Source organism: Peromyscus maniculatus, chromosome 18, assembly GCF_049852395.1.
Source record: "Peromyscus maniculatus bairdii isolate BWxNUB_F1_BW_parent chromosome 18, HU_Pman_BW_mat_3.1, whole genome shotgun sequence".
In the NCBI taxonomy this organism is placed as follows: domain Eukaryota; kingdom Metazoa; phylum Chordata; class Mammalia; order Rodentia; family Cricetidae; genus Peromyscus; species Peromyscus maniculatus.
The window spans coordinates 2,962,445-2,978,776 of NC_134869.1; the positions used below are offsets into that span (position 1 = coordinate 2,962,445).

At 49.4% G+C, this 16,332-nt stretch overlaps 1 protein-coding gene across 2 annotated transcripts in view; it reads left to right on the forward strand.

Moving 5' to 3' along the window:
* Nuak1 (NUAK family kinase 1) overlaps positions 1–16,332 on the forward strand; it is a 71,462-nt gene that overhangs the window by 32,638 nt on the left and 22,492 nt on the right. For both annotated transcript variants that reach the window (XM_016005488.3, XM_006986949.4), the window contains one exon: positions 15,920–16,071. In XM_016005488.3, coding sequence (XP_015860974.1) covers positions 15,952–16,071 — 120 coding nt within the window. In that variant the 5' untranslated portion in view covers positions 15,920–15,951. The remainder of the gene's footprint in view (positions 1–15,919; positions 16,072–16,332) is intronic.

Below are 16,332 nucleotides of genomic sequence, written 5' to 3' on the forward strand. Positions count from 1 at the left end.
TGCCCTGTGTAGTATGGACTAGGCTGAGTCCTGTGATATGTGAACACTGCTGTTTCTGGGTGATCAGCTATGCGCCTGGCATGGGCTTCTCAGGTTTCTTATTTAGGAGACCACCCGCAGTAACTGACTTCCGGCATGGAGAAAGTGACTTCAGGTCAGGGTTAGGGAAGCTGGGAGCCAGACAGGATCAGTGGGGAACAGGAAACCATTGTCCTCCCAAAGGGAAAGGCCGAGCTGGACCCTTATACAAAAATATTCTGCTGCCAAGGTTACCTTGGTCATGGTCTGTCCCCTCCTGGAGGATTCTGGAAGAAGAGAAACCCTGACATTATAACTTTAAAGATGGCTACTGATGTGAATGATGTGAGTTAAAGTTCTTTTGGTGACTAGGACTGATCTCTATTAAGGCCTCAGGAGGGATCTTGGGCCCCATTTGTACCTTGAGGGCATGTTTTAGGCAGTCAGAGAAGAGCTTGAGTTTGCAAGTCAGACAGACTTGGGGTTCAGCTCTAGATGTGGCCTGGACAGAAGAGTTTGGGGAAGATGGTGGGCGTCAATAACATACCTATCAAATGGGCATGGCAGGGCTGGTGATGTAGCTCAGTGGCAGAGCACTTTCCAAGTGTGCAGGAGGCCCCATAGTACTGTAAGAAGGATGGTGACCACTCTCTCCTAGGGCTGTTGTTAGGATTAAATGGCATAGCACACACAGGAACTCAAAAAGACAATTATGACGGGGAAATACAGTTATCTCATTCCACTACATGCAGCTAGTGGCTACCATACCGAGCAGTGTAGATCTAGAACATTCTCATCACCTCAGAAGTTTCCTTTGGACAATGCTGCTATATATTGTTTATGTCCATACACATGGGTTACTTTTTGTTTCTGAAGGTAAGTCACATTCCTTTCATTGATGCTGTAGGGATTCCTGTCTGTAGATAAGTTAAATGGGATAAAAACATCCCATTGTCTTCATGTGTTTTAGACCAGCAAATGCTATGCAAATAAATTTCCCAGGGACTTTCATGTAGTGTTTTGTTTTTGTTTTTGTTTTTGTTTGTTTCTTAAAATTCTCAGCTTTTAGTCTGTTCTCCTACACAGGCCCTGTGTCTCCCACATCCACTGGGATGAGGGCAACTCCCCAGTTCCCCGGGGGCTGGGAACAGGCTTGCTGAGGCTATTCCAGCCCTCACACCTCTGACTAGGACCCTGCTTTCCTTGGTCCCATGACTTTGTCTTCTTGCCTAGCACCCCAGGGTCTAGCTCCGTGGGTGGAGTTGGATCTCCTAGTGTTTTCTGTAGAACCCTTTACAGCATACAGAAGTCTCTTTGGATCCCCACTGCCAATCTGTGAGGTGGGCAGGTCAGGTGTGTCCATTTTGTAGTTGTGGACACTGAGGTCCTGGGAGGGAAATAATGACTTGCTGGGTGTACTCATTTGCTCGGACTTTGGTAATGTAGTACCACAGGCTGGCAGCTTCAAAAACAGAAATCTGCTTCTTTTCCATTCTAAGGGCTGGCATCTAAGACCAAGGTGAGGCCATGAGGGAAGGAGCTGTTCCAAGCTTCTCCATCTTCTCACAGGGTCTTCAAACCATCTTCCCTAGATCCATGTGCAAGTGCTCTCCTCCTGGATCATACTAGGTCAGGGTCCCTGCTAATGGCCTCATTTAAACTTAATTATCTCCGTGAGGACATTTGGATGGGGCCACACAAGGCTTCAACCTCAGTTTTGAGCAGGGGACACAGTTTAGCTGGTCACACAGCCCGCTGGTGGTCTCCTGACTGCATCCTCTTTTCCTCCCAAGTGCCTCCACCCTGCTGGCTCTGTGGCCATGTCCCTGGCCTTTTCTTTCCTGACCTTGTTGCCCATCCAGGCCTGAACTTCGGCAGAGGAGGTGCAGAGGCCCAGGGGACAGAGGGGAGGCCTTGCACGTCTGGGGGATTGTGTGCTGATCCCCGCCACTCCCAGAGTGAGAGGGAATCTTCTGGAAACTGAAGGATGACAGGCCATCCAGGAGTCTGTGCTGGGAACAGACGTGTTCATTTGCTTCGTGGATTGTCTAAGTGGCCATCTGGACATTAGCTAAGTGAGTAGGCCTTAGAAAAGCACTTTACAGTTTCCTCTTCAATAATGACTGCTAGGATCATCCCAGGTGTGTGCGTGCGTGCGTGCGTGCGTGCGTGCGTGCGTGTGTGTGTGTGTGTGTGTGTGTGTGTGTGTGTGTACACGTGGAAGTCAGAGGACAGCCTGCGCGCCATTCCTCAGGTGCCTTCCACCCTTTGTTCTCAGGAGGGTCTCACTGGCCTGGAGCTTCGCCCAGGAAGCGGCCTGTCTGCCTCCCTTCTCCCCACCCCTGGGATTCACACATGTGCAGCACCCTGCCCGGCTTTTTAGTGTGGGTCCTAGGGACTCAAATGAAAGTCCTCATGCTTGCGAGTCAAGCCTGTCACCACCCGAGCCATCTCCCCAAGAAAACGTGTTAACTTAGGTTACCATGTTAATATTACATTATTATTTCTATTTTGTAATACATACAAAATACAGCGACAGAGTGTGGTGGGCCTGTGCCCTCTGCCACCTCGCTTAGCCCTTGTAGCTGATGAATAAAAATCATAAACGCACCTCTCGCATGGGAAATTTGGCTTAGAGACAAAATTCATTTCCTAATGTCATGTCACTTAGTGAGCAGGGTTGGAATTTTGAACTCTGCCAGTGACACTGACCTAATGAAGGGCCTCTGGTGGTCTGCAGGGACCCGCGTTGAGGGACGGCGTTGTCCCTGTGAGACGCGGAGGCTTCTGGCATCTGTACCTGATAGCACAAATTCCAGCTGTGGGGGTACGTTAGACGCCGTTCCTGCCCATGTCTTGAGAAGAAGCCTCACCAGTCGGCTCTCAGGGCAAGTGTTTTCTAAGCTGTGTGGCCTCAGGCCCACGAGTGGTGGACTTTACTGAGTGGACTCTGCTAGTCGCCAGATCCCAAACTTAATTCCTTCCAAACATGTCTCTCCAGAAGCAGACTCCAGGGTGAGCTGTCCTGTTGACCCCCAAATTTGTCACCTCTGTGTGGACACAAACCATCAGTGGCTTCTGCTGCCAAGCCAGTAAGAGAAGAGGCATGCCCTTTCTGGTGTGTGATACCGCCGGGGTAACCTAATCAGGAGCAAAGGGAGAAATCTCAGGCAGCATCTCAGGGTGGACCCCGTTCCCACTCAAAGGAATTCCATTCTCTCAGCAGGGAACCAATTGACAATATGGAAAAGCAGCAGAAAAAGGAACTACAGGAGCTTTCAACCTGGTCGCCTAGAATGGAAGAGATAAAAACAGATTTTGTCTGTGGTTCTGATTTCAGGACTGAGTTCAGACATCAAAGGCAGGTTGTCTCCCCCTCCACGTCCCCTTTGAAAGCCCAGGAAGCCCCATCCACAAGCCCCCTGAGACTCACATCTTTACTGCATAGCACAAGGCTCAGGAATTCCAGCATCCCATCTGGCAGTGCTGCAGCATCGGAAAGCAAAAAGGGGAGGTGCAGCCTGGGCCTTCCCTTGCGTGCCCTCTGTTTGGGGTTCTGGAAATCTCTCCTCCTGCCCATAGCTGATGGCATCTCTTTATTAGCTCTTTGTATTGTGGTGTGCTGGGGGGTGGGTGACCCCTTCGTTCCTTTGATCTTAGATGAGGGGGATCCTGGCTTCCTGCAACACACAGAAAGACTTACTTTGGCATCCATTACTTATGATCGTTCTCTTGAGTAAGAATGTTTAAAATATTATCCTTAAACTTAAAGAAAGAAGAAACAAAGCCGACGAACTCCTCTGTTGATAAGCACGTCAGTCGTGCTCAGCCATACGAGCCCTGCGCCTTGAGAGGATGTGGGAGATGTATTCTCAAGTGAGCGCTAGATTCCCACCACAGAGCACTTTGGATGAAGTTACTGTCTGTGAAAAGTTCTTCCCACCTCTCTAGAAGGCAAATCAACATAGGCTTTTATATTATTTATTACCTGCCCTGTCTCCACTGTTGCTGGGAAATTAAGGTAGAATCCTAAAGCAGCTGGTCACATCCACAGTCAAGAGGGAAGAATGAATGCACCAACACTTGCTTGTGCTCAGCTCTCGTGCATCACTTACACAGTCCCGGACCCAGAGCTCGAGGAATGGCGCTGCCCGGGGTGGGTGATTCTGCCCGCCGATTGATGTAATGAAGCCAATCTCCCAAGACAAACCCGTAGTCAGCCAGATCTCGAAAGTCCTCATTGAGGTTCTCATCCCAGGTGATTTTACCAAGTTGATGGCAAAACTGTTTCTCCACCCCACCCACCTGTGTGTGCATATGTGCATGCGTGTCCGTGGGTATGTGCAGGTGGATGCTGGTTATTGATGTGTGTGTGTGTGTGTGTGTGTCTGTCTGTCTGTCTAGTGTCTTTCTCAATCACTTGGTTTGAGACAGTCTTTCACTGAACCTGACCGAGCTCACTGATTTGGTTAGATTGGCCATAAGCTCCAGGGATTCTCTTCTCCACCACCGCACTTGGCGTGCTAGGATTTTAGGGAGTACAGACCAGCAATGCCACAGTCTGATCTTGTATTGAGTCCTGAGGACCAGAGTGTGGTAAACATTCTGCCAGGTGGGCTATCTTCCAGCCCCAAATATGCCTCTTAAAAGCTGTCTGTGCCATGTGGGATTTTGATAGACCCTTTCCAGAATGGGATATCTCTTTTGTTCCCTGTGGGGGGGAAAATCTCTGTTCCAGAAATCCAAATCAGCAGAGGAGAAATGAAAAGACAGGTCTGTGGAGAAGGCCATAGCCTACATTGTGCACCACAGACCCTCACCTGTGGCCAGGGCCAGGGGGATTGTGTAAAATGTTTCACAGAATCCAACAGAGGTCTAGGGGTCAGAGCATGTTGCTGCCCATCCCCTGACAAGTGAAGGTAGTTCCTTGGAGTATGCCAAGACCTTGGTGAACTGCCTGATGGTACATCTGAGTGGGGACCTCAAAGGGCAGTCCAGAACCAGCAAAATCAGTGTCAGATGGGCCCGCCCAGTCCCCAGAGTCAGAACCCCTGGCTTGCTCTGCCATCTGTTTACAAGCAGGCTGCCGGGAGTGTGATGTGTGCTCAGGTGTGAGAACCACTCGTGAGAAGAAAACCCCTCCCTCCATAGCAGCTCAGACCCGAAATGGGACTGAGCATCTTACGTTATTTGTTTGGGAACACTGATGGTGAAGTGCCTTGTATTTTGAGGACTCCAGTGTGCTGCTTCTCCAGGGCTCTTGAGAGACAAGATGTGCAAGCAGGTCCTGATTTAGGAGGGGTCCTGGTTTGGGCTCTCACAAAGGCAGAGAGGGTTGAGTTAATCCTGTATTTGCGGAGTTATTCTTTGATCATCAAAAATGTGTTATGCTCCTGCGGTCTCAGTACTGTCCTGGTTGGACAAGTGTGGAAGTGATCAGGGATAGGTCTGACCAAGCCTAGGGAGTGCGGGCTCCTTAGCTTTCCAGTGGGGCATTGTCCTGAATTCCGCACAGCTGCAGGGCTACATGAGCAAATGGACAGAGGTGCTAGGCATGTGCTGGCATCTGCTTAATGAACGCTAAAGAGGATTACTTTTTAGTTTAGTGTGTGTGTGTGTGTGTGTGTGTGTGTGTGTGTGTGTGTGTGTGTGTAGGCCCAAGATTGGTGTTGGTCTCCCTTGATTGTTTTCCACCTTATTTATTGAGGTGGGGTGCCTCACTTGAACTCAGCACCCCCGATATGGCTAGTCTCTTTAGCCATCTTACTCTGGGAGACCCTATTTCTCTCTTTCCAGCTGAGGATATAGGAGGGACCGATGCCCATTTGGCTTTCATGTGGTTCTGGGGATTCAAACTCTAGTGGCAGGCACGTCACCCAGAGAGCTGTCTCTTTGTCCTGATTATTATGTCTATGATACCTGATGATCCCTGATGATAAGTGAGATGTCCTTTCTGGTTGGAGTAGAAACTTACTGGGGTGGATGTTTGGGTATCAGCGCAGTCGGTTGAGACCGGATTGCCCTGGCCTCTGATTGGCATATTAGGTGCACGTGGACACTCCTGTGGCGTTTGTGACACTAATGTCTGCACCTCAGCCCCAAGGCTTCTGACTAAATTGCTCAGGCTGAGAAATGTGGAGTGATTCCTGCAACCACGAGGATGATAAGCATTGCTCTTGAAACCTGTATTGGTCCTAACCGTCTGCCGTCAGGGAGTCAGAGAACATACTCTCTGTGACAGTGGGTGACACCGTTAGTCCTGGGTTGACTTCATAAGCCATTTGGATGCTGCCCTCAGGGAGCTCAGAGCCTCATGAAACCATTTGTTGAACTTGGCAAAACGGTGTGTTATGCTTATGTTTACTCTTTTGAATACATGGCACATTCCTGGGTATGATTGAACACACCCTCTGCTACCAGCCTCACAAGTTCCCAGTGAAGGCCTTGCAGACTGGACCCAAGTGCACAGCTCTCTGTTCCTAAGTCCCCGAGGGCTCTCCTCACATTTAACTGTGGGGGTGAGCGCCTCAGCTGTGTGTCGGCGCAACCACATTTTAAATGAGCTTCCTGTTAAATTAGCTCTTTGACCTTCAAGTGTATTATTTTCATTTGATTACACCCAAGTCATTTTTCTAGAGGCCGGAGATTAGAAATAAAACAAACAAAAAACTAATGTTTCTCCCTGCTTGGCTTGCCTCGCCCTCCCGAGTTTCCTGGAATTCATATTTTCTAATGCTTTAAATAATGCCACTTGTACTTGAAGCTAATTTTTTAAAGAATAAATAAAACTATATTATGTTTAATATAGAGCCTTTTGAGATGAACTGGGGCCGCTTCATCATTTGTTTAGACCGTTAACAGCCGTTAGGAAGGAAGGCTCATAGAACCCTGAGAGTGGTCTTTTATGTGGCTACTGAAGGAAGACTGGTGACCTATGACTTCTGTCTGGGCTCTTTTGATTGGGGATTCATGCTTCTCTCCCCCAATTCACCAATTCTGACATACCTCATTCGGTAACTTGTTATTTGTGGCATCAACTTCACTGGACTCTGACATTGATGGCCATACTTTGAGTAGCACTAGGGATACCTTCTTCTCTGGCCGGCAAGTACTCACACTCACAAGCTCATATCCACACATAGACAAACATGCATACATATACTTTATAATAAAAATCTTCAAGGGAGGAGAGGGAGAGGGAGAGGGAGAGGGAGAGGGAGAGGGAGAGGGAGAGGGAGAGGGAGAGGGAGAGAGAGAGAAGAGAAGAGAAAGAGAGAGAGAGAGAGAGAGAGAGAGAGAGAGAGAGAGAGAGAGAGAGAGAGAGAGAGAGAGAGAGAGATTGATTGGGAGAGACTGGACTTAATTTTTCGGGGGCCATAGGAGTCTGATGTCTACATAAGTGAATTCACTGACTTCATCATTGTCCTCTCACCTCCTCCCATCTCTCTCTCTCTCTCACACCTCTACCACCTCCACCTCTACCTCCACCACCACCACCACCACCACCATCTCCATCACCACCACCACTACCACCATCACCGCCGCCGCCACCGCCACCACCTCCACAGAAATGTGCTCTTGTGGGTGGATTCTGCCGCTGCAGATCTGTGACCCTGGCTCTCATCCAGGCTTGTCTTACGCCGTGACACTTGCTGCCTGCTGCAGCGGCTGGCTGGCACATCTTCGTGTTCCGGCACTTACAAGGGAGCCCCAGTGGAGTGACAGGTGCTCTGCAGAGTGACTCAGTTGTCCACAGTGGAGGGGGTGATGAGTACTGTCCAGGCTTTTCTTCTAGGTGGCTGAGAGTGAGCCAAGCCCCCACAGCAAAGCCTCCTGCTGAGGTCTGTGGAAGAGAGTCAGGGTCGCATGCTTGTTTAAAGAGATTGACTGTGGCAGTCTAGATCCCTTGCTTCTCTCTGGGGTGGTTGTGAGAGTCCAGGGATGCTGACTGACTGACACTCATCCTTGCATAGTGACTGGTCTGCGCATGCCCCCTCTGGTGTGTGTGTGTGTGTGTGTGTGTAAGGCTGTGACACAGCAGTAGAAGAAGACATAGCCAGTCTGATGAGTTTGTGGTGGTACCAATGGAGCCCAGTCCACCTCAGAGCCCTGCTGAGTTGCCATGGAGATGCCCCACCGCACCACTACTGGGAGGATGGAGCCCTGTAACTAGTCCAGGCTGGTACCCTCGAGACCCTCTTCTTTATCCTAGCCTCGTCCTTGGATCTGCTAAAGTTTGGCGTTGGTCCCCACAGCCTTTATAGCCCTGGCATACGGCAGAGTACTTAGTGAGCCTTCGGCGTCTCCTCTCCCCGGACAGTGCCCATGCCTTGCCTTTTTTTGGTTATCTGACGTTTTTGAGGCCAGGTCTCTAACCCCGACTCGCCTCCCTCCCCAGTGTCCGGAGAGTCAGGATTATAGGCACACACCACCACACCTGGTTCACTGTCACCCCTCTTCTTCTAAGTTCCCGAAGCCTACCCCTGGCAGTGGGTGGCCAGCCTGGGTATGGTTCTCCTCAGGCATTCCCGCCAACAGCCAGAAGAGTGCTGGTGTATTGTAAGACATGTGTGAACCAGAAAGCCTTCCATTGTCCAAACTGGGAAGTGCCTGTCTGTGATTCAGCTCTGACCACCCCATTGACAATGGGAGCTATTAGTCCAGCTGAATTTTCTCACCCTCACTGCAGGGGGCTTCCAGACATCACAGGACTGTTTTGTGAAGCATTCGCCCCTGAGGTATTTGCAATTTAGTTCTTGGGAATAATACTTTTGAAGAATTAATCCTGTAATAATTCAGTGACTAATTAGGTGGCAGCCGACTCTTTAAGAAGAGATTCTTGTGTTTCTGAAATAAAAAGCAGGCTAGGAATTTCCCTGAGAATCTCCCTGTCTTTAGTAAAAGTGAGTCCCCTGGGAGGGGAAGGTTCTTCTGTCAGTTTGAGGACGTTGATAAAGCACTATTACTGTCTGGTGTGAGCAGAGGTACCCTGGACAGATAGAATCTGAACCGACCCTGGGAGAACTCTGACCAGTCACCTCCTAAGCACTGTCCCTAAAACCAGCAAGCCAATCTTCCTTCCTCAGAGGCCATGTGAATCACAAAGTTCTCCTCTATCTCCACAGGAAGAAAATTTTCATTTTTCTAGAACCATCTGCCCCCACCTAGAACATCCTGTAAACTGATCCCCACTCACTCTCCTGCTAATAAAAGGCCTAGTGTATTTGGTTCAGAAAATGGCCAGTGGATGGTTAAAAACCCCACGGTCACCTGACTCATCAGGGTTTCTCCCAGGCCAGAATGTTGTTGTTATGGTGTGCCCTTTCTCAAGCTACACTAGTTGTGTTATTAACCTTGGGGGCAGCAGAAGAGAATCGTTAGGAACCTTGTGATTAATTAGTGCAGTTGTGAAAGAAGGCCAGACCATCAGAAGTCAGACGTGAACTGTCAGAATGGACATCTGATAAAATTCAGGTTTAATGTGGAGGAGCAGGCGTTACCCTAGCAACCAGCCCCCACTCTCTCCCTTGAAATAGAAATAAACAGAAAACAAGAAAAGTAATCCAAGTTGGTTTCTGGGAAGAAGTAAGACACCGGTAGAAGAAAGGGGGAGCGCCTGGATTTTCTGTGCTATTCTGGAACAATAGCAAAGATATCCGACGAAAGCGAACCCCTGGTCATTTGGCCTGCTGGGTTCCATGCCTCTTTTCTCTAGGAATCTTTTCAGACTCGTTCATATTTACATCACCGTCCTTCTCTCTGGTCCTCTAGATACCGAAAGTCTGAGCCATACATAGTGTGGCTCGTGGATCATTTGGTAGGCTCCATTTCTTTCCAAGTAGGACACAGCTCCTCGAAGGCAAAGACTGTGCCTTGTATCCTTTTACCAGCTTTAACACACAGCAGAATGCTCAGACAGCGACTTCATAGGCTGATAAAGGGCGTTCAGGAAAAGCTGTGAGTTGGACTCCATCAAGCAGAAACTTTGCTGAGCACAGTGCCGGAAGAGGGAGTGAATGGAGGGAGAGTCGGAGTAGAACCATGCATTTTTTTCAGTCACCCACATTTGGATTCAAAGCCTCATTGGGGTGTCTGCCCAACAACAATGCATACAGACAGATACGCATCAGAAGACATGTGGCGTTCAAGCATGTTCCCAGTCGGGCGGGGGACAGCTCACTAGTTAAAAATGTCTTGTAGGGGACCTAGGTTTAGTTCCCTTCATAGACATGGTGGCTCATAACCGCCGGTAACTCCAGTTCCAGGGGCACTGATTCCCTCCTCTTACCTCTGAGGGCACCAGGCTCAAACCTGGTGAACATATACACACATGCAGGCAAAATACTCATACACATAAAACCAAAATCAGTAAATACAATAACAAAATAAAAGTAATAAATGTTCCCAGCAACTCTGCTCATAAGGATCCTCAACTGGAATTGGCTTAATGATTACCTGACGCAGAATGGCTAAAACCACCACAATACCCCAGGAAGATGGAGAGTTCAAGCAAGAATGAGGACTCTTCAGTGACACAGAACAATTTAAATTTTTTTCACATACAGTATTTGGGGTTATTGAAGTCACACACAAGAATACATCCTACATGATCCATTGTTTAAGAAGCAAAACTCATCCACCTGATTGGATTATAATCAACTTATTGTGATATTGGCTTACTTTTTAAATTTTATTTATTTATATTATGTGTGAGTGTTCTGCATGTCTACCTGAATACCAGGAGAGGGCATCAGATCCTATTGTAGATGGTTGTGAGCCACCATGTGGTTGCTGGGAATTGAACTCAGGACCTCTGGAAGAGCAGCCAGTGCTCCTAACTGCTGAGCCATGTCCCCATGCTATTGACTTATTCATAAGCTCAGGGAGATGGTTAGTGGCAGAGGGAACCGAGTGGGGTGACTGAAGGGTGCTGGCAGAGTTGTTCCTCGGTGGGAGTAATGGTTCTCCAGTTATGAAATGGAGTAATGCAGACACAGGTTGAGTGTCCCTAATCCAAAAATCTGAAGTCAGAGAAGTGATAAATGCTTCGAAGTGATAAATGTTTTGAGCACCAAGGTGATAGACCACACATGGGAAACCCCATACCATGAAACTTGGTTTCATGCCCACAGTTACTAAAAATATTGGGCAGGATTATTGTTTCAACTTGGGGTGATAAACACCATGACAAAAAAATGCTGAGGCGAAGGAGTTTATTTCCGCTTACTTGTTACAGTCTGTTACGGAGGGAACACAGGCCAGGAACTCAAGGCAGGAACCCGAGGCAGAGCGAAGCAGAGGCCGTGGAGGAACACTGCTGGCTGGCTTGCTTTCGGGCTGTCATTTAACTGCCTTCCTTATACAGCCTGGGGGTGTATTTCCTGAGGGTGGCGCCGCCCACAGTGGGCCGTGCCTTTCTTCAGTTAACAAGAAGTTGCCCCACAGACCGAAATGGTGAGGGCTCAGCTGAGGGTCCCTGTCTGGTGTCTCTTGAGTTTGTGTCAATTAACCAGCACAATTACCTCCAGCCTATTTGTGTGAGATGTTTATGAAATACAAGTACATTTCATGCTTAGACTGGGGTCCCTCAAGGTATCATTTTGTATATGCAGGTATTCTAAGATCTAGGGAAGCCATCTTTGGTCCCAAGCTCCTGGTCCCTGTACTGGTTTCACAGGACAATCGAGACCAGTCGGGGCCGAGTGTGTGGCATGATGGAGAGACACAGACGGGTCGTGAGGGAGGGGGAGGTCACTGTGGGAGGGAGCGAGTTCTGAATGGTCTGACAAGTCCAGGATTCCTTGTTCTTCTCTGGCCTTCATTTCACACCTCTCTGTTGTCTTGGCAATGTTCACTCACCTGCTTGGCTGCCTGGGAGCGTCTCATGGGCACCCGGCTGCCTCAGTATTCATTCATAGCTCTCTTCCTGCTTCTCGTTCTCTGGGACCTGCCAGAAGCTGGTCACGCTCCTGTTTGCCGCTCTCGCGCGGTTTCTGCCAGCGAGCCTGTCCTCTCCCTCTCCTGAGCTGGTAATGACTCCTTTAATGCCATCCACATAGTAGGCGCTTTGTGCTGCTTTGTCGATTTGCTGGGCAGGCACCAGGCTGGGCACCACAGGGTCCTGGCACAGTGCTGTGGGCTGACTCAGGCTGAGCTAAGTTTCTATTCAGGGCCTGCAGTTTCCTGGTAGGCCTGGCATGTCAAGGGCCTCAGTTTTCCTTACCGTCCTGGAGCCACCACACTTCTGGGTAAAACTGTCTGGCCAAGAGACACAGGCTTTCATTTTTCAGAAAGGAAACCCTTCCCAACTGATGGAAAATAAGCTTTTGCTTAGTGACTAATAACATAAACACAGACAAGATTTCTGGGCTTATAAATAACCAGTTGTAATAGTGCCCAAGGGGAACAGCCCATTTTGTGAGAAGAATGGTCACGAGTATTCCTGCCACTCTCCAATAGTGACCTTAATCGTGGGTAAGGCGTCTCAGGTCTAGGGCAGAAGCTGGTCGTTCCTCAGTGCTGATCCCCAAGACCTTACCTTAGCCATTGTGAGTACTGGAAAAGCAAAATCTGTCTTGGAAGAGCTGCTCAAGAGACAGGTGGAAAAAAATTCTTCAAGTGGGATGGAGGCACAGTGCTGACTCAGCTCACTGATTCTGTCCCCGAATTCTCTCAGTGTCATTGTTTGAGGAGAGTCAGGCCAGGTGGATGGGTGTGTGTGGATGGGAACAGAGGCTGAGCTTGGAGCCTGCAGGCTGATTGCACAGTCCTGTCCCAGCCCGGCTTGAGCTCTCTGTAATCGTGGTGACTGCTCTGAGCCTCGCTCTGCCGGTGTTCCCCTGTATAAAACAAGGTTAAAGGACTACACCCACGTGACATCATTCACACAAAATGCTTCTTAGCACAGGACTGGCACATAGTAGGCCTACAGTACTTGGTGCTCAGGAGGCTTTAGTAGCCTCCTTGTTGGAGTCATTATGTTCCCCAAATGTAGAATTCTCTTTGGCATTTAGCTCATCTAATGTGATATTCGAGCCTTGACTGTAAACTTGGCCTGCCTTCTATAGAGGGTGTGTGGATGGTGTCCCATAGCCAGGCCTAGCCACATGGGGAATTCTTTGGCCTTGCCGACTTCTCATAACAACCAGGGGGTGGGTGGTCTTATTCAGATACTATCACACGCATCCAGTGTTTCCTGTACTGGGTCCAGAGCCCTTCCTCTGGATGTAAGTAGGAACATGGAGGTGCTCTGGTTCACCTGCAGAACCTGAGATAAGAACCTGCAGTCCAAGGGAAGCCAAGCCCAGGTCTGAGCATCTTCCAGATGTTTCATCTGCTTTGTCAAAAGTCTTTTTCCCAGAATACCTTGCGGGATCTGTGTTCCCAGGAGCAGAACCATGCTGGTGTTCAGCTTCTTGGCTATTTGGCGGTGGGGTGACAGAGAAGTGTTAGAAGCCAGTGAGGGTGGAGCTGTGGTGGGGTGACCCAGCTAGAGGGACCCAGCGCATGTGTTTTAGAAGTCACACCATCAGGCCATGCCAGCAGGAGTTACTTAGTGGGAAAGCTGTCACTGCGTTGTGTTGAAGTATGAGGATGAAAGGGAGGAGGCAGCCAGCCTCTGGGATAGTCCTGTCCTCCGCCACCTGTTCTTCGGATGACAGTCTCAGTCTCCTTTAGGGATGCTCCAGAGTCTGAGAGTGAGGTCCTTGTTAACATGTCAAAGCACTTAACATTTTTCTTCCTTTTCCCTGCCCTAAAAGAAAGAGAAAGTTAGAAAGCCTGCCCTTCCTCCGTGTTCGGCACATCCTCATCAGCTCAACCGTGTACCCCGAGGCCACCTTCCCACTTGGCAGAGTTTAGAGTTAATGAAAAGTGCACTCCAGGCTGAAATCCTGGTAGGAGCCAAAGTGGCTGGGTACTGAGAGGCCAGCAGACACCCGGGCAGCCAGTGTTATCTGACTGTACCCTTCCCTCTCCAGCCTCCTACCTCCTTCCCCTTCATTTTATCAGAGAGCGTTGGCTGGACTGAAGGAGCCAGAAAGGAACTAGGGGTGGGGTGGGGAGGGTGACCTTCTAGCAGCCAGTGACAAGGTTTGGGAGGACAGGAGACCCAGGCCTCAGGTAGGTTCCAGTTCAACACAGTTGCTCATTGTGTGTGTGTGTGTGTGTGTGTGTGTGTGTGTGTGTGTGTGTGTGTGTGTGTGTTGGTGCCAGGTGCTGGGGTCCAATAATATTAAAATAATAATAGCCAATGTTATTGAGTGCTGTGCATACAAGCTTTGTTCTAAGCATCTACCTCCTTGTTATTAATACATTTTCCTAACAGTTGTAAGAAATGCTTACTAATTTCACTCATCTCACATTGGATGTAACAGAAGCGTAGAGAAGGTGAGCAATTTCCTAGAGTCCCATAGCCAGGGGCACAAAATCCCGGGTTTTAGCTCTCTCAGCCCAAGCTCAGAGTCTAGGACGAGGAAAATGAATATGTAACCAGGAAGTAAGTTGTCACGAGCAAGTATGGACCAGGATGTAAGAGGCAGAAGGCATGTGATAGGCAGATAAATATGAGCAGAGCCTGGATGGTTGATGACTCCTTAGGCCAGGATAGGGAGGGGCAGGGGGGGAGCAGGGAGGGGGGGCAGCAGCTTGTGACAGTTCTGGGGTGTGGGACGTTGAGGTAGGCAGACACCCAAGGCCAACACAGGGTCAGAAGAGAAAAAGTCAAGGAGGAGAGAAGCTCTGGGCCTGGCACCCCTTCAGTCAGCCTCTCCACGGCCGCTGGAGTCTTCCGGGCTTTCATGTATGATGTCCTCAGATGAAGATATGACTACGCACATCTTGAAGTGCGTCCTTCCTGGAAGACCCTCCCTCTGCCCACCCTACCTTGTCAGCTTCAACTGTACTTGACTCCATTCCAGGTTGGCTCTGTGACTCCCTAGTCATGCCAGGAACCAGAGTCGGTTCTGGTCAGTTCTTTAGGGAGCCTCCTCCTTGCGTGGATCCACGTTTCATCTTGGAAGTACTACCTGCAGGTTCTACAAAGCCCGCAGCCTCTATAGGCCTCACCAGCTTCTTTCTTTTTCAAATGGTAAAATTTCAAACATTCCCTGGTGGTGTGTTGTAAGGTTTAAATGACTAAGGCAGGTCTAAGCAGGGCCCATAGGAATGTGTAGGACGCAGTAAAATGCATCAAGGTTGATATGAGAAAATGGGAAGTCCGAATGGTTTTGAGCAAAGAGATAACAGGGTGGGGTCCGGAGAGGTGTTGTCAGAGATGTGGTACCCGGTGGGGTCTGCATCAGATGGTTGATGAGTGGTAGTGTGTAGGTATCTATGAAGTGTGTGAGTGCATGGGAGCCATGGTGGAGTCGGCCCTCACGTCCCACCTTGTTCCCAGCAGTCTCTGATATGGTGCTGTGTAAGCCAGCCTGGGTGTCCTCCAGGGACTCTTGTGTCTCCGCCTCCCATTGCCCTCACAGCAGCACTGGGGTCACGGACATGTCATGCTCTTGTGTTTGACTTTTACTTGGTTTCTGGGGTTCTGAGCTCTGGTCCTCACAGCTGGGCAGCAAGCACTTTCCCTCCTGAGCCGTCTCCACAGAGAACGAAGCAGGGGTGGGTGGGTGGGGACTGGTGAGAAATGACCTTGTTAATGGGAGTGGGGTCTGCAGAAAAGACCTAGGGATGCTTCTTTCAACTGTACAAGGCGGTGACAGAGTGAAGCTACCATTGTCCCAAGTCCTTCCAATGTTGAATGCACAGATTTGTGACTCCCGCCCCCTCCCCCAACCCCGTCTGGCTCAGTGACATCTCCATGGTTGTTGTCCTTGCTCCATCTCTGCTGTCATAATTAACCCTGCTGGGTAACAGTGTTTGTTTATTTCCCTGCCCTCCCCCACAGTGTTTGAGAACAAAGATAAGATTGTGATCATCATGGAATATGCCAGCAAAGGAGAGCTGTATGATTACATCAGTGAGCGGAGACGCCTCAGCGAGAGGGAGACCAGACACTTCTTCAGGCAGATCGTGTCTGCTGTGCATTATTGCCACAAGGTATGTGGGGCTTGCCACTTCGGCTGTAGATGGCCTTCTGACACCCTGTGACACCTTTAATATCACAAAGGCCTTGTTAGTTCATTGTGATGAGTGTGGAGAATTTACAGAGTAGGGAAAAACCTCCCTGTTCAAATCTTCAAATCGTGTGTGTGTGTGTGTGTGTGTGTGTGTGTGTGTGTGCGCGCACGCAGGTGTGTTCATTTGTGCATGTGTGCATAGAGGTCAGAGGTCGATGTCAAGGGTCCTCCTCAGTCACTT